The following is a 22685-nucleotide window of genomic DNA, read 5'->3' as shown; positions in this document are numbered from 1 at the left end:
AACTAGGTCAACACAATGGTAATGGAGGAGAGAGTCACAAGAGGCTCATCTGGGATTCTTGTCATGAATCATTCCTGTTCTCCTGCAGCTGCAAGTGATTTTGGGAGATGCTAGAGAACAAAACATGGAAGGTTCACTGAAAATGGGACTCCATGATGCATATTCCATAAGGTCACTGTCTATGACATAGTGGGACTTAGCAGTGATACAACCGTTTGGGGGTCACTCACATCCTTGTAAGTTATCCTTCCTCTGTGCTCTGTAAATTCACTGGTTCACCAAGCTGGACTCTGTTGGAAAGCTACTTTGGTCTGCCACTGGGATCCATGAAACAAATATTTTTTCATGCCTCCCCAGGAAAAGTCAATGCAACAGTCCAAGAGATTTTAGGGACCTCTGCTCCTTTCTCTGTCTGCCTCTCTGTCCAGCTGCTAGGGGACAAGCAGGCCTTTTCTGCCATGATGTACTGTGTCAAATAACCTTGAAGAGGTGAAGCTTAGAAACTGTGGACAAAAACCTCTGACCTGGTGAGACAATGTAAACATTTTCCTCTTTCAAACCAATTACCTCACCTTATCGCAGCAATCGGAAGCTGATGATCACAGCAGCCTCTGACACTTGTGCTCCAAGGAGCTGAAGCCCTATAAAGATAGGACCCACCCCAGAATCACACAGAAAAAGGCCAAGACACATCAAACAAGCTCGAGTACAGGAAGTAAGCATACATTTAAAGAATGGAAAGTTCTCAATGGACACAGAAGTCTGCAGAAAGAGGCTCTCTCTGGCGAGTCAGGGCCAGACCTAGCATCAAAGTAAATAACAGCAGTGACAGTTTATAGTGGGTAGCTGTTCTAGCTATGACCTGGAAGCACCGCCCCTAGTGAGGTAGCAGGTAACCGATACACCTGCCTATGACCTTGAAGTACATTCCCCTGGGGTGTGGCCACTGGGGACCCTTAAGACTTGGGATGCACTTATGGCATGCTCTTCGCTCCCATGTGGTTTTGCATGCTGGAGACAGACCAAGAGAAAGAGCAGCATGGGACTGTGCCTCAGCCTTCCAGGACCCTGAAATAATTCCTCTGTTCTGTACAGTGAGCTTTCTTTCTCTAATGAATTCCTCTGCCCTTTAAGCACTCTGTGGATTGCTAGCATTATCTTTACCCATTAACAGTTCATTGAAAAATCAAAACGCCACACCCCTCAACTAATGTTAGGTAAGTGAACAAGTAAATGAAGGTAAAGACAAAGCAGCCACTGTGAGATTATGACAGCTGAGAGACACATAATGCTGCTGGAATTGGCCACATCAACGCTGGCTGGTGGGGAGCAGCAAGTGTGAGAAATGGAGCACTCACACAGAGCTCCTTCCCAACTGTAACTTACAGACACAGTGGGGGAGGCCAGCTGAAGGAAAGACCTGGTAAACATTATCTCACCCAAGTCATCAAAGCTAAGCTCACCAATAAAGCACAAGTCTTCTGTAGTCACACCAAGGACAGGTTACCTTCTGTGGGCAGCCTGCCAAATACAACCTGAAGCTTATAAGGAGGAAGCAAAAGATAAATGTAAATTACAGCACAGGCCACAAAATCACTGGCTTTGCTCTTTAAATGTCAAGGACAAGGAACACAAGGGTCAAGGGACTGCTTCAGAAACCAAACGCATGACTCTGGGTGAGAACCCAGGTCAGACTGATGTACTACAGCACACAGCTTCAGTCTCTAGTGTTTCTGGCCTAAGTCAACACACTGGGCCTCCAACCTTCTCCTAAACCATCTGAGGAGGAGAAAGTGATTGATGATGAACAGACATTAAAAGACAGAGAGACAGGGTGGAGTGCGGGAGCATATGCAGTATGATATAAGTACTTGGTGGATGTGGTAAAGGGGCAAGGCCTCAGAACTTCTCTTTCATGGAAGATGTAACAAAACAAAGTTCATCCAATGGCCCACAGAGAGAGGGACCCATGTAATGCCTCTCTAAAGGAGGCTAGTGATGACAAACAAGGATTGAGGAAAGAGATGGACAAATTCACCCAACTTTCCAAAGCAAGCGTCCACAGATAAACTAGGACCTTCCAAAAGCAATTTCTGACATACTTTAAACATAAATACAAAAGAGCCACAGCCAAACAGCTAGCTTTCCTGCTGGGGGTCCTGCATTTCTCCCACGCCTCTGTGTGCCCACAAAACCAACAACTGTTTACTTCATTTGCTGCCAAATTTCTAAAATTTTTATAACCTGGGTCAGGATAAAATCTGCCTGTTTCTTGACACTAAACTGTTCTTTCTTTCTTCAACCAAAGGACGGTGTTGTGACGTTTCCTGAGCAATGACCATGTCCTAAGGAATGCACTTCATTCTCTTCCAAGATCCCGAAAGTAGACCATGCCTTCATTTTACTGCTTGGCAAAGGAGCTCAATCAACCCAAGTCACCAAGGTCACTCAGAGGTGAACTGGATGCTATCTCCCATGAGCCAGATGAGGCTGCAGGACTTTTTCCCAGGCACATACTTGTTTTAATTATTTGTTTCTGTGGTTAATCAGAGAGAATGATTGATGACTCCAGTAGTTCACAGTAAATAAACTTTTTATATCTTCTACCTTAGCTTTTATTATTAAATAGGCCAAGACTCAGAATTAAATCCGGCAAGATGTCTGGCCCTGTTGCTTTGTTGTGTGTCACCAGGTGGGTCACATGACATCCCGAGACTCAGTTTGCTTCCCTGTGAAATGAGAATGCAATTCTGCCTGTCTCATGAGCTGTGGCACATGTTCAACCCTGGACAAACAGTAGCCATTGGGAATGCCAGCAGGAAGCACAGACCTCTTCAGGGCCTCAAGAACACCTCCATCTGCCAGCAGTTCTCATCTAGAACTCTTCCCAGCAACTGGATTAAGCCCATTTATAGGTAGGAAATTGAGATTCAGAGGGGGAAAAAAGATTGTTTAGTGTCCCAGAAGCAGCCAAGATGAACAACTACCCAAACATGGGTTTTCTGCACCCAAAGCTGGAAAGCTTTATGTGTTAGCCTGTGACCCCAAAGAAGGAGAGCGTCAAGCTCTGTGTGCTATGAAAATGAGTTTGAGAGCAGCCCATGGCAGATACATTGCCAATGACAAGCCCTGTACAAAATGCACCATCTTCCTCCAGAAATAACTAAACAGTGATCCAGACATCAAAACTACACAAGAAATAGTATCAAGAAATCATTCAGCACTGTTTCCTGCCACCACAATGCAATAGTTTTAATAAAGAGGATCCAAATAGTTTCAATAAAGATGACCAATGTATAACAACTAGAAATTATCTTAAGATGAATGAAGACAGGCCTTAAAGGTAACACAATTAAAGAAAAGTCAAGCCTAAAACCTACTATCTTAGACGTGGGCTCTCCATCTTTCACAAAATCCATTTTTTTAAAAAGAAAGCCAGGTATGGTGGCATCCCCCTTTAATTCTAACATCTGGTGGTCCAAACAAGAACATCAGGAATTCAAACTACATAGCAAGTTCAGGGATACACGAGACTGTCTCAAAAGACAAAATAAAACATGTGAAGATCAATGATTTGATTTTTAAATGAGCTATGGAAGACAACAGACACCTACTGTGATTCACAGAAGCCCAAGGAAGTTGAGACATTCCCAGCTGGAATGAGGTACAAGAACAGCTGGCTATAGCCAAGCACAGAGACAAGTTCTTGAGCCCAGCTGCTCAGAGAGCCCATATCCTGGCTAGAGAATGACCAGAAGGAAGAGACTACTGGACACCTTAGATTTAGTTATGTAAATTCTGGTTAGACAGTAGTAAAGGAGGTAGCTTGAAGGAAGCCTGTGCTCACTTCTGCCCTGAACTAAAGAAAGAGGCCATAAATTTGAAAGACAGCAAGTTGGGGGTACCTCAAGGGAGAGTTTGGAAGGAACAAATGGAAGGGGGAAATTATATAATTATATTAATCTCAAACCATGAAATATATATATGCTGAAATATAATACACATATATAGTATGTATGTAGAGATATAGATATATCTTTCCAACAGGATATGTGGTGCATGTCTGTAATCTAAGAATGAAGGAGGCAGAGGCAAAAGAATAACAAGTTTGGGGCCACCCTGGGCAACAGTAAGAAACTATCTTAAACAACAACAACAACAACAAAGGAATCAAAAAGGAATATACTTAGGGTCTCCTAAGTTATATATTATACTTTTACCCTATTAGAAGTCAATAGCTCCTATCAAAATGGAATTCAACCAACAATGAAATGTCATAATTCAAACAGTGAACTGGAAAACTAAAACATACAGCCAACATTCCACAGAGATGCTGTGGTGGCTTGAAAGAAAATGGGCCCTAAAGAAAGTGGCGCTTTGTTAGAGAAGGTATGGCCTTGTTGGAGGAAGTGTCACTGTCACACCCTGTGTTTCAGACCACTTCCTGTTTCCTGTGAGTCAAGATGTAAGAACTCTCAGCTCCTTTTCTAGCACCAGTCTGCCTGAATTCTGCCTTGCTTCCCACCATGAGGATAATGGACTAAACCTGAGCAGTAAGCGAGCCACCACAATTAAATGTTTCCCTTTATAGGTGTTACCATGGTCACGGTGTCTCTTCACAGCAATAGAAACCCTGCAATAGAAACCCTAACTACAACAGATGCCATATCACAAGCTTGTCCTCTCCATATTCCCAGGTAGCCCAACTGCCTGGCTCTGTGCAGACTCGTAACAAGATTCTTAGCAGGAGGGCACAAGCATAGGCCTGAGCCATAGGATAATGCCAGTGTAGAAAAGAAGACAACTGTGACTGATACCTAGTAGCAACTAAGGACAATGATAAAAGTCAAATAAATGTGACCGCACTTGATGCTGGGAAACGTGGCTGCTTACTTTTTGTACTATCCTAATTAGGCACGTTTTTCCAACTAACTCACAATTATGTGTTCTCTTAAAAATGGTTCCTAGCCTCTGTGTGTGTGTGTGTGTGTGTGTGTGTGTGTGTGTGTGTGTGTGTGTGCGCGCGCGCGCGCGCAAACTAAGGATGCTGGGATGAAGAAGGGTGGAGTCAGGAGCCCCCAGCAGAGGCAGAGAGAACAAGATGGGCATGCCATACTGAGAAAAGGTACCAAGCCATATGGCAAAGCATAGATAAGAAATATGGAGTAATTTAAGTGTAAGAGTCAGCTAGTATGCCGGGTGGTAGTGGCACAAGCCTTTAATCCCAGCACTCGGGAGGCAGAGCCAGGTGGATCTCTGTGAGTTCAAGGACAGCCTGGTTTACAGTGTGAAATCCAGGACAGGCTCCAAAGCTACACAGAGAAACCCTGCCTCGAAAAACCAAAAAAAAAAAAAAAAAAAAAGAGTCAAAAAGACAGGTTAGAATCTGTTCCAAAGCACTTGGCTGGTGGCTAGTAAGTGGAAATTTCCAAAGACTTTTTTTTTTTTTTAATTTGTTGTAAAATTAGGCAGCATGATTAGAGTAAGATCATATATCAAATTTCATATTAAATATGATTTGGGGTTTTTTTTTGGTTTTTGTTTTACATCTGAGCAGACAGATAATTTTAAGTAAATACAGTTTTTCTTTGAAAAGAAGTACATTTTCTACTTGAAATGCTGCTCTTTGTGGGTAGATACTTAACCTCTACTGCCAACCTTCAAGATGCAGAGGGTCTACACAGCTCTTCCCACCAGTGGGGAAAGTTCTATTTCCACCAGTGGCCATCTTCTCTTGAGCTTTTAACTCAATTAGACAGACTAACACCTCAAGTATTAAATAAGGCCCAAAGCTAAGAAGCCACTGTACAAACACATAAGCATTTACTCTGCCACTGAACACAGTAGCTGTGTATGTTAAATGTGATAGCTCATCTGCTGATCAGCATCTGAATCAGAAAAACATGTGGAAAACAATCAGATAAAATAGAATTATAGATGCTCACTGAGTATTCTACATATGTAATTTTACTCGATATTATTCTATAGAAGTGTCCTTCTACCACATGGAAGAAATTCTGTTTTCTGTCTCCAAGCACTCAGCTAACTGACAAGCAAGCCACATGGCATTCTTCAGGGCACTGCTTTCCTCCACGGGTGAAGTTTGAGGTGTTTTTCCTTTCTGGTGTACACATTTTGTGTCTTTAGTCAATCACTATATTGGTTTATTCTTGTGCTCACAGGGTTCCCATTTCCCCAATTTACAATGTAAATACATATAACAGGTATCACTGCCACAGAGCACAGCAAACATATGGCATTTGCTTTAGAATTCACTGTAATTAAGGCAACAGATATGAATTATGCACTGTAACAAAGCTCATACAACTAGAAGAAAGCAAGTATCCAGCACCTCTTCATGAAGACTGGGTAGCAAGAACTTGCTATTCTAGAGTGCTGAACTTATCCTGACTACAGTGTAAACTGCACTTCCTGTGTCTCACTGAGAATCATCATAAAGGAGTGCTCCACTTGTAAAATGACATGGTAAGATGCCATGTTTTCAAAGTAGAACTTCTCTTTAAAACACATCAGAGAAAAGGGTCTTGAGAACAGGTTCAACAGTCCATGCTGCTTGAAAGTAGGTCCATTCCCCTGACCACACATGCTCATTGACTCCACAGCTATAAACAATGATCATGTGTACAGGAAAGTTTACTTCTACAACAAACTTGAAGTTCACGTTTGTTGGATTATGAGAAATTGATTACACTGTTATTTACAAAAGAAGCTAAAAACTGAGAAAGGTATAGCTGCAGGATGTCACCATGGTCAATCACTAGACTCAAGATAGCTGAGACAATACAGGTCCGGACAGAAGCAGATTTTGAATGACAATCCTCTTACCAACCTTAAGGTTTGGCTAATCTACATGACTCTACCAGAGGCCAGGTTCAATTCTTTTGTGGAAACTAAAACCCTCTAAGGCAGACAAATTTACAAAGAATGTATAAAATGTATCAACTTACCCCTCCAGACAACTTAATCACCCTGACCTTGGAGCTGACATGTGGCCCATCTCCACCACCTCCACTGTTGGCCCTGTGCATGACAGTCCTTTTCACCCCCGGCTTGGTGTCCTGAGGCCGGCCCTGGAGGGACGTCACTCGGGCTGCCTGTGGGGAGTTGGGGGGCTCCTCCATGTCCATAGGCTTGACCTGGAGGACTTTGTGTGGCAGCTGTCTCAGATGCTTCAGTGGTCTCACATGCTGCCCTTGATGCTGCATGTTAGCACCAGGCGGGACAAAGTTTACTGCCTTGGGTTGAACATTAGCAATGGTAACATCTTGGTTTTTAACAAGAAGTCTGGTTTTCACATTCTGCCGGCACTGTGCCCCTGGAAAGGGCAACAGTGGGTTACCATTTGTGGGTGATGGTGTAGCTGCCAGCTCCTCTTGCTCGACAGGGGTCTGTGGGCCATAGATCTGCTGTTGCTGCTGCTGTTGCTGCTGCTGCTGTTGCTGTTGCTGCTGCTGTTGCTGTTGCTGCTGCTGCTGCTGCGCAAGTCTTTCCAGTAACTCCTTCTTCCTGGCACCAGCCTGCTGTTGCCTTCGTAACTCCTTCTGCTTGAGGATTTCTTCTCTCAGACGCTTCTGCTCCTCTATCTTTAGTCGATATAACCTTGTCTCTTCATCTTCATCAGGGAACTAAAATGGAAACACAGTTCACTTCACTTTACAGTGCAGGGTGGCCACTTTAAACAATCAATTTCCCCTAAACCTTTCAATTCAGTATTTGAAAGAAGGCATTTGAAAATCTGCTTAACAAGAAGTATAACTCTTTCCTCTAGGGAAGTAGGAAAATTATACAGCTAAACCTAATTTGGAAAAAAATCTTATCAGAATATTAAAAATGAAATAATGTAAATTTCCACTCATTTACAAGTTTAAAACCAATTAAACTATTCATTTAAGATATCAAAATATATTTCGAATGGGAATGGCAACAGCCACGAGTCCCTGCTGTCAGAGGGGTTTTTATCTGGCTCTTCCCTGACATACCAACAAAAGGTGGGGTGTAAATGACCTGAAAGGCCCTGATTACAACTATTGATTTTTCGTACAGAATTTTCAGCCTGATCTCAAACTCATTTGTCACAGAATAATTGGTTATAATGAACAGCACAAGTCAATCTTTCTGACCTTGAACTCCCACACCCTCCTCAGAATCAAAATGCTGCCAATCGCAGTATTGGAATATTAATGGTCAGTGGATGCCCTGAATATCCCAGACCCAAACTACACTAAAAGTCTATCCAGAGAATTCCTTTCAAAAGTCCAGTAAATTTTTTACTAAAGAATCCAATGAAGAAAGCTTATAACTTAAAAATAATGTTCTTTAAAATCACCTATCCATTGTCTTTACAGAAGAATAAATTCAATCTATCTGGAATTCACCTAATTACAAATCTTGCCTATCTTGCATAAATCTCAAGAATTAGAAATGTAAGACAAGCACAGAGCTGGAGAGTTGAGTGGGTACCCACCCCATGGACTTCTTGGCATGGGCTGACCTGCTTCTTGTCTAAGGTCAAAGTCTTGGGTACATTTCAAATAAAAACTAAAGGTAGGTGAGTGAGAGACTCTTACTCAGCAGGCCTGAGTAAGAAACCCTGCAATTCAACAGCAAAGAATGCAGTAGCAGGATCCAGATGCACCATTTCCTAACACAGGTGTAATTTGTCAGCATTTGTTTCCCAACCAGTCAAGAAAGGGTTAAAGTCGGTTCAAAGATATAGATAAAAATACTTGAGACTTATTCCTTTCTGAACCAAAACCAACTAAATGAATCCAAATCATTTAGCCACCTTTAGCTAAGAAAAATATATGTATTTCTCTAAAAGGAAAAAATATAAGCCTGGTTCCACTTACTGTATACAAAATACTAAACTAAAACAAATTAAGACGTTCAACCTATACCACTGCAACCTGTCAACTTTCTATTTTACTTTGAAATTTTTTCTGCATGTGGTAAGTTTACAGGAGAATTCATGGTAAGTCTAAAACGAAATGAATAAACACGGCTGATTGTTCCTCTCTTTGTGTTATTTAGTCACTGTTATTATGTAAGAAATTTGTATGTGAACCAAACTGAACATATATACAAGTTCTAAGCTAGCTATATAAACCAAAGGTACTATCAAATTTTTGGCAAAGAACCATTTTTTTATTATTTGGTGTGTGTTTGTGTGTGTGTGTGTGTGTGTGTGTGTCACGCCAGCGCCAAGATTGAACATAAGGCCTTGAGAATGCTGGGCAAATGCTCTACCACTGAAATTATATATCTTTTTATTACTTTTGTCTTTTTATAAGTTTGAGAAGGATCTAAGTTGCCCAGACTGGCCCTGAACTAGTGACTTTCCTGCCTCAGCCCTTGGAGTAGCTAAGATTACAAGAGTACAATCTAAGACCCAGCTCACAAAGAACTCTTTATAAACCACTCCATTCCAGTCTGTAGTTCCAGTTTTCCTTCATACACTGAATACGAAACCCACAATCACCCTTTTAATGAGTTTATTAAATGACATCCAACAGTCTGACTTCATAATTTTGATGTGATACAATTAAAACCATCACAATCATTTATCAGAAGAAAACCTGAATGATGAAAACCCAATTAAAAGATTAAAATAGTATAACTGGTTTTTAGAAAGAAAAAATGAATTCCTTAAATTCTTACTTAAGGAAATGCTCCAGGCTATCATTACACTGAACACTATAATAATCAGCTAACTGGTCAAGGGTTTTGTTACATTCAGTATGGATTTTACTGGTGCTCATGTGACTCCCTGTACTTGTCTGTGCCCAGCTCCCAGATATACCCTATCTTATTTCATCCTCATTTTACAGGTAAGACAGCTGAGACTTGTGAGAGGCCAAGGACCTCAAAATTGAAAACCACATAAAATATTGATCCATGATTATTATTGTACACCTATTTTAAATTACCAAATATAAGCAAGGCCACAGAACCACCTAGTTTTGTGAGTAAGGTTTACTGGTATAGAACACACCTGTTCCTGTAAGAACTATTATTTATAAACCGCCTTGAGCCACAATGGCAGGGGTAAGTGATTATGCTGGTCTGGAACATTTTTAAAATTTGGGGTCCTTTAAAGAAAATATCTGCTAAACCTGGGTATATATGGATTCTATATATACAGGAATAACTGTACAAATATAAAAGTTTAATATCATACACCAGTGAGAATGTCAGAGTACCCATGCATACTCCAGGGAATGAAAATACAAGCTGCTTAAGGTGCTCTGCCACAGAGCCACATCCCCCACAGCAGTAAGAGTATCTTTTATGAATATGTCTAGGCTAAAAGAAGAATCTACTTGGGAGGAATAAGTGGGCAGAGTTTTTGGATGACTGAATTAAGCAGAACATAGTAACAGTCAGACTCCCTATTCCAGAACAAACACGTCCCAGGAAAGAGGTCCTACCTCTGGCTCTGCTTTTGTGTCTTCCTTAGGTTGAGCCCCAGGGCTAAGCGGCTTGACTTTTGCATCAGTTTTTCCCTGTGAGCTCCTAGAAGCCACCACAGCCCTGCAGGGTGGGGATGTGTTGACAATGGGCTTCACCTGAGCTGCAGGTGTGGAGGAGCAACGATTACCACTCATTTCCAATACATGTGAAGGTGCTATGGGGAGTTCACGCAGATTACTGTTTCTGGGAGCAGTGGGTTGCATCTGCTGCATGGGCCGTTTGTTTATACTCTGAGATGCTGAATTCTGTCAGAAAAGGAAACACAAGTTTATTAGTGAGTCAAAACGCGAAGGATCACTGTCATCAAAATTGCCTTCTCTTCTGAGAGGTAGATCCCTTACTCTGGCAAATACAAATGTTGCTGGATGCCCTGATGTTTAGGACTTGGTTCCAGAAAGACACAGCTTTCATATAAAAGTCAAATCCAGTGATTTTTCAGTGTATGGACCAACATTTTTAAGAGAACTTTGGGCCAAAACAACAACAAAACCTCAAGGACCCAAATGTATCAACTGCATACTGTTTCTACTTCATCTAAGTTTAAAATGGAACAGGAGACCCTAATACCATGTTTCAATCTTATGAAAAGCTTTCTGGAGGAGAACGGTGCTGCCACGACCTATCACAAGAAGAGTCTCAGCTACTTTTCCCTAGATGTGGCTGGGAAAGAACCCATACATCAAGGGATAGAGGTGGCTGAGTCCGGAGGGACTGAGTTGCTGCCATTACCCTAACAAGGAAGCCTAGTCACACATGCCTCTCCTCTACCTAGAAATCCCCTTAATGCTTTCATCCAAGTCATATTAAGATATAAAAAGGTAGGGTAAGGAAGACAGGTTCAAAGCAGCCCAATGACCTGTTCAAACAATGAGAATAAAAGTACAGGACTGAAAAGAAGACTTATAGACAGGAACTGTTAGCAGTATTATGTTTTGTCCTGAAAGAGAAAGTAATATGTCAGTTTCTAATAGAGGAAAAGGCAATGGCAGCTACATTTTACTCTCACAGCGACCTATCACCTCCCAGTTCAATGCACACCAAGACCCACATCTGCTGACAGTATGTCAAATGGCCCACCACAAACAAATGCAAGTTAACTTCCACAACTGAAGGTAAGCTCTTATTCAGAACCCAGAGGCAGATACCCTGGATCAAAGGCTAAGCTGCATGCGCTGGTGGACTGACCATCAACCAACAGTACTGTCTAATCACTACAGAAAACCCAAATACACGAAGGAAGTAAATGTTAGCATAGCCTTTAAGGCTCAAAAAGGACAAGTTAATATCTATAGTTTAAAATGTTTTCCAAAGTGCTTTAAAAACCAATTATAGTTTTACTTTGGAAACTGTATTGCGTATTAATTTAAAAAAAAAACCACTGGAAAATGATTTACCTCAGGAATTGTAAGTTAAGCCACATGTGGTACTCACATGTCGTAGCCCCTGACGTGGGGTGCACTGCATCCGACTGCTGTTGGGCTGAGGCTGAGCAGTCTGCACATGCGGCCTGAACTGTGGCTGAGACATGGGCATCAGAGGAGGGGGAGGAGCGGAAAGATGGTGGTGATGCTGGTGCTGCTGTGGCTGATGCTGAGGGGGCGGCTGATGCTGTGGGGGAGGCTGGTGTGGAGGCTGAAGGGGAGGTTGAAGGGGTGGCTGGTGCTGGTGATGCTGGGGCTGCTGCTGGGGCTGCTGAGGCTGGGGCTGTGGTTGATGAGGTGGCGGCAACGGAGGATGCAAGGGTCCCTTCCATTCCAAAAGAAAGAGAAACAATAGCTTACAAACAGACGTGATAGGCAGATTTCATCCCAACTGTTTCCTTAAAAATTCCCAGCATTGAGAAGCAGTTTCATGTGGAGAATAGAATCATAAATGTAGCAATTGGTTGGTGGCACTAGCTTTGTATGCCTAAAACTATGCACCATCATAATAGGTAACCGCCTACAGCATGCTCAGATGGTACAGTGAAGACAGTCCACTAGGCTAGAAAGACCATAGTGACTATATTACCTGAGGAAAAAAGTATGAAGACAAGGACTCTTTCCTACTAAAAAAGATACAACTACATGGTTATGGCAACTGCTGCTTGGTAATAGAATTATTTACTTTCTTTAAACTCACCTATATTCTATTTATTTATATAATAGAGAGGAAAGTATTTCTATTTTTAGAAAAAATTCAAAATATTTATCCCTTTTTGAACACTGAAAATAGTTATCTTCTCTTTTTAACTTAAATACATACTCTTAAAATTTTTATTTCATTTACTTATTGCTTGACTGGCTGTGTGTTTATGTGAGTACATGTGTACCAACACAAACATGTGCCACAATACACACTGGAGGTCAGAGGACAAGTTACTAGAGTCAGTTCTTACCCTCCATCATGTGAGTTCCAGGGGTCAAACTAGGGTACTCAGGCTTGGTAGCAAGAGCTGTTACCTGCTAAGTTATGTTTGCAAGCCTAGATATGCTATTTAGTAATTGATTGTGTGTATGGCTATTTCAGGTGAATGAATGTCTATGTACCATGGGCATGTCCGGTGTCCACCACGGCCAAAGGAAGACTTTGGATCTCCTGGGACTGGAGTTACAGCACCAGGACTGGAGTGAGGCACCAAGTGGGTGCTGAGGATTGAATCCCATCCTCTGGAAAAATTGCAAGTGCTCTTTACGACTGAGCCATCTCTCCAGCCCCTAGGTATGCATTCTTATATGCCCTATGTATCTCAACAGTTGAGTCAAAGTGTACTATTACCAACTCTCTCCCCCACCCCTTTTCCGGTAAACAACATCTCCCAAATGCTGGGATTAAGGAATGACACTGCACCTTGCTGGATTGCTATGTACCTTGACACTTGATAGTCAAGTTAAAAAACGAAGAAAATATACCAGGTAGGAAAAAATGTCACAAATGCTTGCACTGGCCAGTAAACACCTACCAGCAGAGGGCGCACAAGCCTGTCACATACAGAGTGAGAAGCTGTAGTGTTCCTCCCCACTAAGGCCTTTCCCCTCCCTAGCAGGAACATGATGTGGCGGAAAGCACTACACAAGAAGAGCAAATACACCATCAGGACGTACTTTAGTGTTAGGTGCAGTACTCTAGTGTTAAAGTTACCCTTTAAAATTCCAAATGTGACAAAGGTCAGCTCCAGGAAAATGAGAACCACTTTTTTCATATTCCCTAGTATTTAGGAAATAAACAATACTATCAAGAAAGCTGGCTGTAACAATCAGTATATTAAGACTATTACTCATACCCTTCACATAACCGTAAGTTAGCAGAAACAATTAAAAGCCGAAGCTTCCCTTTCACGAAACTCAAAGGATCAGCAGCACCACACAGATAAGTTTCCCTCAAGGCTGGTTCATGTGCATACCTGAAGGTTAGGCTGTGCATGTGAAGGCAGGAACGGCTGTCCTGGGCTGGGTAGGAACGGCTGTCTAGGAGGAATGAAAGGCCTGGCAGTTGCTGACCCTGGCTGGCTGAAGTGCAGGATCCCCACTGGGCCTGGGGGCTGCAGGGCTGGTCTTACAGGCCTCTCTCTAGGAAACACCGGCTGCTGTCCTTGCTGATTAAATGCTGGTCCAGGCTGAGTGAATGGTAAGGGACTCTGAGTGGGAACAGGATGGCTGCTGTTCAGGAGTGTGGGGGGAGGAGGCGGTGGAGGACTTCGCTGTTCCAAGAAGAGATGACTGGGGAACCTTGGTTCACCTGAAACTGAATAGTAACACAACATTATCTTCAAGATAGAAAGACCGCACACTTGGCAGACAAGCCTTTTTAAGAGCCACCTCACTACTCTCAAATGTTAGGATTGTATTTTATAAAGAATCCTAAAGTTTAGCTATCTTGGAATAATTTTATGGGTCATTTTCTATAAACATTTCCTTCTTTGTACAAGAATGTCATTTCAGATCCAATGATTGTCTAATTTTAGCCACTGAAATGATGGGTAGAATTGTTATGACACATCTCCTGGGGGCGGTCAATTCTGTTTCAGCAGTAACCACACAGGTCCACCATTCAGTGCAGCTTCTGTCACTTCTTGTGCCCATCACACCCCTTCAGGTACCTCCCAAGAAGAAAGGGTCTCGTTCCTGAGGTGGGGGCGGGGCTCTCCACTGGTCCTGGAGAGGAAGTCGAGGTGGTTGGTTAAAACTGTTGGGAACGGGTCCAGGTGTATGTTGTGGAAATTCTGGAGGGCCCTAAAAAACAATGAAAAACAAGATGAAAAAAATACTATGTAGTTTTCAGAATATACACATAATCCCAAGCTTAACAATATCCTAACTCATTTCTTATGGTCAGCCTACTTCTTTCTGTTCTCTCTCTACATATGCACATAAATGAAGACAAATACCTATGTGCAAATGTAAATGACGTTACATAAAAACTGATTTTGCCATAATAAAACAGGAGGGGGCTGGAGAGATGGCTCAGAGGTTAAGAGCACTGACTGCTCTTCTAGAAGTCCTGAGTTCAATTCCCAGTAGCCACATGGTGGCTCACAACCATCTATAATGAGTTCTGGCTCCCTCTCCTGTCTACATAATAAATAAATAAATCTTTAAAAAAAAAAAAAAAAAAACAGGCAAGAAACAGTCAAAAATCAAAATACAACATCAAGAAATTAATTCAGGATTTTAACATTACTAGAAAGCTGTCGTGGAATATTACTTTAACTGTGTAAAGGTGTGTTACATTTGTTTTACCTTCCCTCCTAAGGCACCTGATTGATCTAATAATAAAAAGCTCAACAGCCAACAGCTAAGGCAGGAGAGGGACAGGCAGGGCTGGCGGGAAGAGAGAATATGTAGGAGGAGAAATCTAGGCAAGGGAGAAAGAGAGAGCAGAAGACACCAGCCAGCCAGATACAAGAAGCAGCAAAGTAGAACAGAGACAGACAGAAACAGAGAGAAAGGAAGTTAAAAAGCCCTGAGGCAAAACATAAATGAAGAGAAACAGGTTAAGTTAAAAGAACTAGTGGGACAAACATAAGATAAGGGCAAGCATTTCATAACTAATAAAATGTCTCTGTGTCTTGATTTGGGAGCTGGTTGGTGGCCCAGAAGAAAATATGTTACAGAGAGCCACAGCATTGCCTCGAGCTTACTCAAAACTATGAAACTGCACAACTATTGACCCTCATTTCTAGGAATCCAAAAAACTAGACGTCTATTTTGGACATTCAGTGCAATTGTTTGTCAAAGATGCTATTCTTTGTTATTTACTCTATAACCCTAGGCTAAAGCCATGAAGCAAATTTACTTCAAAAGAAGAAAAATTTGAATTTGTACCTTAACAAAAATTAGCATACTCTGAGATAACATAAAAATGTGACTTTTTAAGAAATCAAATTATGGAGCTATAGAGATGGTTCTGTGGTTAGGAACATGGCCCATCTTCCAGAGGACCAGGGTTCAATCCCCAGCACCCACATGGCAGCTCACAGCTGTCTGTAACCTCAGTTGCAGGGGACCTGATACTCTCACAAGTACATACATGCAGGTAAAACACCAAAGCTCATAAAATAAAGAAAATAAAATGTTTAAAAAAAAAAGAAATCAAACTACTAAAAAAGAAATAATATACTTTCTTGGACTAAAAACAACTTAAATTTGAGATAGGTTACAGCTAGTGGTTGAGGGTTCTTCTGCCAACCACTGTGAGGCCCCAGGTTCAATATCCAGCACCACAAAAAAACCAAACTAAGCAACATTCAAGCTTTCTCAGTAACTATATTTTACTAGTAGAGCTGAAAAAGGTAGAGGAAAAAAGCTTCATTTCATTGTCCCTTAGTGTGCTCACTGAGATAGTTAAACTACTACGCTAATATGGAAGAAACTGCTACTCAAAAGAGAAGAGGCCACCAAGTGTTCTAAGATGAAATAATAAATACCAAATTCTTTTCTTTTAGTATTCCCTCATCCATGGGAACTGACCCAGTATTCTCAACTCTTAAAAGTGGAGCTTCTAGGGCTAGAGGGATGGTACAGCAATTAAGAATGCTTGCTGTTTTCATAGAGGACTTGAATTTGGTTAACAGCACCATTGAAGGCAGCTCATAACCACTTGTAACTCCAGCTCCAGCAGATCCAAAATCCCCATCTGACCCATGCCAACACAGCACTCCCATGTACATTCCAACACAGGGATATATAATTAAAAATAAAATTTAGAAAAATGGAATCTTCTTCCTCATAAACACGAAACTCTAATGCCTTGTTTATTGTTTTAATACGAATTTTAGCTATTCTCCCTAAATGTGACCTCATTTTATAACATCAGAAATACTTTTTCTGTTGCCTTTAAGTCTGTTCCGGGGCCAGCAAGATAACACAGTGAATGAAAAGTGCCTCACACCAAATCTGGTGACCTGAGTTTGATTCCTAGAACCCACATCATGGAGAAAAAAACTGACTCCTGCAATCTGTCCTCTGACCTCTCTCTACACATGCACCCATACACACAAGCACACAGAAACAATAAACAAATAAATAAAAGTCTACTTTAGAGCTGGAGAGATGTCTCAATGGTACTTGTTGTATAAGCAACAAGACCTGAGTTCTGATCCTCTGCATTCATATAAACACAGGACGTGGCGGCACAGACCTCGTAGCCCAGCACTGGGGAAAAGCAGCTGGAAGATTCCTAGGGCTCATTGGCCAGTCAGCCTAGCTAAAATGGCTCCAGATTTAGTGACAAACTCAGAAAATAAGGTGGAAAACTGACTGAGGAAGACATCCAACAACAATCTCTGGCCTCTACATATTCACCCACACATAAGACACATACCCACACACCTACACAAACACATCCAGACACAGAGTGAGTGTGTATGAGAGAAAGAGAGAGTGAGGGGGACGGACAGACAAACCTAGGAGCACAATAAGAATACTGCCAGCTGGGCAGTGGTGGCGCACACCTTTAATCCCAGCACTTGGGAGGCAGAAGCAGAAGCAGGTGGATCTCTGAGAGTTTAAAGCAGCCTGGTCTAGAGTGTGAGTTACAGGACAGGCAGAGCTACACAGAGAAACCCTGCCTTGAAAACAAAACAAAACAAAACTGCCAAAGAAATGCTCCCATTTACCTGTTAGCTAAAAATGGCAATAAAATGAGGTTTGAAATGCAAATATTACATCTTTCTAAAAACAAAGCATTATGATTTATTCGAATTTATTTGAACAGAAGGAACAGAAATCCTAAAGTTTACATTCTTTTAGCTGTTACTTGCTACTTCAAGTGATACTGAGGCAACCCTCACCATATTGAAATCTAAAGAGCACTGCTTCTCGCTACCTTAAAACATGTCAAGTAAGATCCCTCCCCCTCAAAGCACAGCCAACAAGGAGGATCCTGAGAACATGTAGCACATCTGCCTATCCTCAGAAAGGCTTTCTCCCTGACTGAACAAGCACGCGAGATACCGGCTAGAGACATCACTACTCTGATGCTTTGAGAGGAGTCTTTAACATCTTCACTTTGATAACATGCAGAAAACCTTTTTCTATCAAAACAGGTTACCATGCTTATACTTAATAAACCTGCAAGAGGAGTTTTAATGGGCATGCCTATTCTGCCATGAAGTCAATGACACATATCATGTGCACTGTACCTCATGTTCTTTATGTGTAAAAGTGTGGTATGAGCACTCTAGCTTTGGTCTCACATGGCATATACAACTTGAGCATCCATAGTGTGAAAAATCAATAACTCTCTAAGTCACTCACTCAAAGTTTCATACTGCAGATTTCAAATTTTGGCTTAAGGGTACTCAATGGGTAAAATCCAGGGTATGCATACCCCAAACTAGACAACTCTGAAGCCTGAAATACTCTGGACCTAACCATTTCAGACAGACTCAACATCTATAAGTATATCCAAACACGTTTCTAAGTGATCTTCAAAACTCCCTGGATGATAAACTAGCAATCATGTTTATGTAGCATCTGATAGGGGGTAGAGAAGAAAAAGGGGGGAAGAGAAGGGAAGGAGAAGGAATGAATGAATGGGAACCAATTTACATACCTCTGGTATATGAATAAGTCTAACTGATCATGTGGCTTCTAACAGAAGTGTCGTAGGGTTTGTATTGCTGTGATAAAACAACATGACCAAAAGAAACTTCGGGGAGGAATGGGCTCTTTTCATCTCAGCCTGCTTTCGTATACCATCCAGGATCATCACCAGAGTAGCACCACCCCACAATGTGCTGAGCCCTTTCACACCAATCATCAATGAAGAAAATGCCCTGGAGGCTTATCCACAGGCCAATCTGGTAGGAACATTTTCTCAGTTAGGGCTGACTGTTTCAAAATGATTCTAGCTTGTGCCAAGCTGACATAAAACTAGCCAGCACATCAAGCAAACTAGCAATCCTGACCCCTTCCAATTGTCCTCAAAAGTTGTGTAGAACTGCCACCTCAGGAGCAGTCTGAAACAGAAAATTAGAAACAGTGGGCCATCTTGTGTAACAGCTTAGAAGATACAACTCAGTATGTGTGGATAAGGTGTAACCCCAACTCCAACATCAGGCACTGGGCATGCTTATAAGAGGTTACATGAATCCACTGTTGATAGTCTTTGGTTATATGGTTAGTCTTGAGGTTGGGGAAGCTGAGAAAATGGGTCTGAATGAAGGATCACACTCACTACCTTACTGTGAGTCTCACAAAATTTTAATAACTACCATGTGAATCCAACGAAACCAGTCAGAACCATACTTCATTATCATCTATTTCATAATCATCTGCAGAGGGCCAAAGGTGCTCTAGTTCAAAGACAGTGCCATTACTACTGCCCAAACAAGGCATCATCAATCACATTACCTCATCAATCACAGCCTGGAAAAAATGGTGTCAATCATTGCTTAAAGTCAAAGCCATACCCCTGTCTTGGTCATTTTAAACCATACCATAGTCATGAAACCACACCAAAAGATTTCACTTAAAAAACTCAGTGGGAGCTCCCACAGGTCATCATAGTCAGGAAAAATTGAAAAGGCAGAACGGAGTTTAAGCCCAGCCATGAAAAACCTTACAAAGATTGCTGAATTGGAGATCCAAACAACAATCAACTTTCCCCTGAGAACGTCAGTGCCTGTATCCTGCATGGCCACTATGAACTCTGGGAACTATACCACACTGTATATAAACTTCTACACTGCATCTAATTTTCTAGAAACTTTCATGTTTTTGTTTTAGACAAAAATACAAAATTCCCCTGGGAACAACTTCTCTGGTAGAAACGGAGCTTTCTGCCATCCCTCCTCAATCCAGACAGTCCCTGACTAACTCTGTTCTTTGACTTGTTTCAGAGACTTGCCCTGGTGCAGACCACAGATGGCCCACATTCCCACTTCCCAGCCTACTGAGGACTGCAACAGGAAGGCTCGTTACAGCAGATTAGAATCACCAAGTGTGTATTTAATTTTAACAGGTCCATCATCACTGGTAGTCTTTCTCCTATCCCTAGTCAGCTCCTTCCCCCACTACCCTGGTCACTTTCCATCTGATCATCTTCTGGTTCTGATCTACAACAAAGCTGCTCCTATGTCTGCAACAGTCTGAGCAGCCTCGCCACATCCAAGTATCATCTACAGTCATCAGCAACATGTGTGCTAATTTTTAGCAGCAGCCTATTTAAGATAATCCAAGTTTTCATTCTATTACTGCACTTAGTCATATTTTTCATAGAAAACAAACAGTATACCAAATTACAACAAACACCAAAAGCATAAATATTTAGCTATGTTAACAAGCTGACAAAAAGCAGACGCAGGAAGAACCGAAGGGAGAATTTACCACTTAATAACACACAACACTTGTACTGATAGTTGGAAATCAGCAACACTCAGCGTGAAAACTTTTATCAACTTACAACTTTCAATGAAGAGTGCAGCAAGCCTAATTTACCATTCATCATCACATGCTGGAGCTGCCACCAATGCACTGCTGCTCTCCCCACCCCACGCAGCCTCAACCATCTCCTGCCAGAACCAGAGTGACTTGCTGCAGGGTGCACCTGGCTTTCTAGACATACCCCCTACAGTATCAGGAAGTGTAAGACATAAGACCCTCTGCAGTTGCCCTTTCTGTTCAGATCTCAGGAAGATAAGCAAGCTCCAGTTTCCCTTCATTCCGATTTCTTCATACAGACTTTACAACTGAGCATAATTAAGCCCAGCATTCCTGTCTGTTTCTGTTACTGGATTCACAGAATAGAAATTGTGTTGCTTCCATGTGGAATCTGTAGTCACACATGCACTGCGTCTAGGCTCAATAGGATAAGTCATATGGCAGCAAGGGCTTTTCAAAACCCTCTTCCTTCCCCCCTCTCCACCAAACAGTTAATTTTGAGTCACCCAAGGAGAGGTTTTCTTATAGGTAAGACCAAAGTAACTGGGAGAGCAGACTGGCTCCCACATTGCCAGTAGTGAAGGTATGCTGAGTTCTGCTGTCATGAAGAGACCAGGGCCTCCTTAACCCATATCCTTGTCCCAACTAGTGGTCAGAGTCAGGACTCCAAGGAGACAAACATACTGTTTCCAATAAGAACTTCAAGCTATAACAAACTAGGTACATTGCTTCTCAGTGACCATGCATGTGTGAGAAGGTGCATGTGGTGGCTGGAGTCCAACTCCAGCTCTCGTTCCCCTCTTCAGGTAGTGTCCACCTATTTTCTGAGACAAGTCTCTCACCAAGCAGGCCAGGCTGGTTGCTCAGCAAGTCCCAGGGATCCTCTTGACTCTGCTTCACCAAAGTTGGGATTACAAACATAAACCACCACATCCAGCTTTGTTCTGTGTGCTTGGTATTGAACTCAGGTCTTTATCCTTGCATGACAAGAATTGTGCCAACTGAGCTATGTTCTTGGTCCCAGGTATCTCTAAGCACTATCAAGAGTCCACAGAAGAATCTTTTAAATCTTTGTTACTTCAAAAGATGTCTTTTTATATTAAACTGAAAATATACTAGAATCTCAAATCTTGCCCCTCTGGAATGTTACACTGTTAAGTTTTCTTTTCTAGGCACCCATATGCTGCTTAAATGCATATTCACAAGCATTACAATGTGTGGGGTATGCAGCAAAGTCTCCAGATTTTCACACGATAGTTCTCTGGTTCAGCAGAACATAAGAACTTTTTAAAACTCAGAGTAAAGCTTAAGTATTCTGGCTTCAAGATGAACCTATAACTACCCAGCTGAGATCGGATGTTCACAATCAAACTGACTGCAGAACTTGTTCCAGGGTATAGAGTAGAAGAATCCAGAGCTGACTGACAGTTGCCTTGACTGTGCCCTTCTCCCCAGTCACTTCCCAGCTGCTGCCAAGAGCAGGTGACCACAGGTTTAAAGACAAAAGACCATTAAGAATAGTACACTAAGATTCTCTGAGATGAGCATGGAATCTGTCTCCCCAGTTGTTGTCTTAGAGGCAACATTTTTTTCTTTGAAGAGTCAGAGCTATGTGAACAGTCTGGTGTCTACTTCCAAGACTCCTGCCAGCCTCCCTTGTTCTGTTATAGATTGAATTGAGACTTAAAACACCTATAAGATATACAAAGTCCAGCCCTAATCATTCACCATGTAAGTATTAACAAGTGTTTTTCAGGGTTAGATCCAAACACAAAAGCAGATCAATAAACTAGAAATACCCTAAGACAGAAATTTGTCAAAGAATAAGAAGATAGAAGGAAGGAGTCTACTCCATGGCAGAATTACCCATTCATTACAGCATTTGTATAAATAATTTCCTGAATTTGTCCAAGTGCTAGACAACAATTTTTGTCTGTAGATGGCAGTTAACAGAAAAAAATGAAAAGTATCCTGTTGTTACTGCAAGAACATGGGTGCTAATAAAATACCAGTGCATTTCAGTGCCATTTGCTTTATACAAATCTGAGTCTCACTCCTCTAAAGACAGCTAGCTGCTAGAGTTCCCCCAAGTGTGTCTGTCATCTTTTGAGAACCAGCAAGGCTCTGGCATGCAACCTTCCCTAAAGGCCATGTGGCCAGAGAACATACACAGTGAGTGAAATCTAACCTGCAAAGCTTAAACTTCCCCTGAATTATCAACATTCTTTCCCCAGATGCCTGCAAATATAGAGGCCACATCAGGATCAGAGGCAGAGAGTCAATATACATGGAGCTGGACAAACCACACGGTAAGCACATGTTATAGTTCCA

At 41.8% G+C, this 22685-nt stretch overlaps 1 protein-coding gene across 6 annotated transcripts in view; it reads right to left on the bottom strand.

Moving 5' to 3' along the window:
• Positions 1–22685, bottom strand: part of Rbm33 (RNA binding motif protein 33) — a 110143-nt gene that overhangs the window by 21267 nt on the left and 66191 nt on the right. For all 6 annotated transcript variants that reach the window (XM_076566712.1, XM_076566713.1, XM_076566710.1 and 3 more), the window contains 5 exons: positions 14570–14702; positions 13874–14214; positions 11923–12237; positions 10449–10736; positions 6969–7646 (listed from right to left, as the gene is read on the bottom strand). In XM_076566712.1, coding sequence (XP_076422827.1) covers positions 6969–7646; positions 10449–10736; positions 11923–12237; positions 13874–14214; positions 14570–14702 — 1755 coding nt within the window. The remainder of the gene's footprint in view (positions 1–6968; positions 7647–10448; positions 10737–11922; positions 12238–13873; positions 14215–14569; positions 14703–22685) is intronic.

This window comes from Peromyscus maniculatus, chromosome 3, assembly GCF_049852395.1.
Source record: "Peromyscus maniculatus bairdii isolate BWxNUB_F1_BW_parent chromosome 3, HU_Pman_BW_mat_3.1, whole genome shotgun sequence".
Taxonomy (NCBI): domain Eukaryota; kingdom Metazoa; phylum Chordata; class Mammalia; order Rodentia; family Cricetidae; genus Peromyscus; species Peromyscus maniculatus.
The sequence above is the reverse complement of the archived record's forward strand: the minus strand, read 5'-3'. Positions and strand labels throughout refer to the sequence as shown.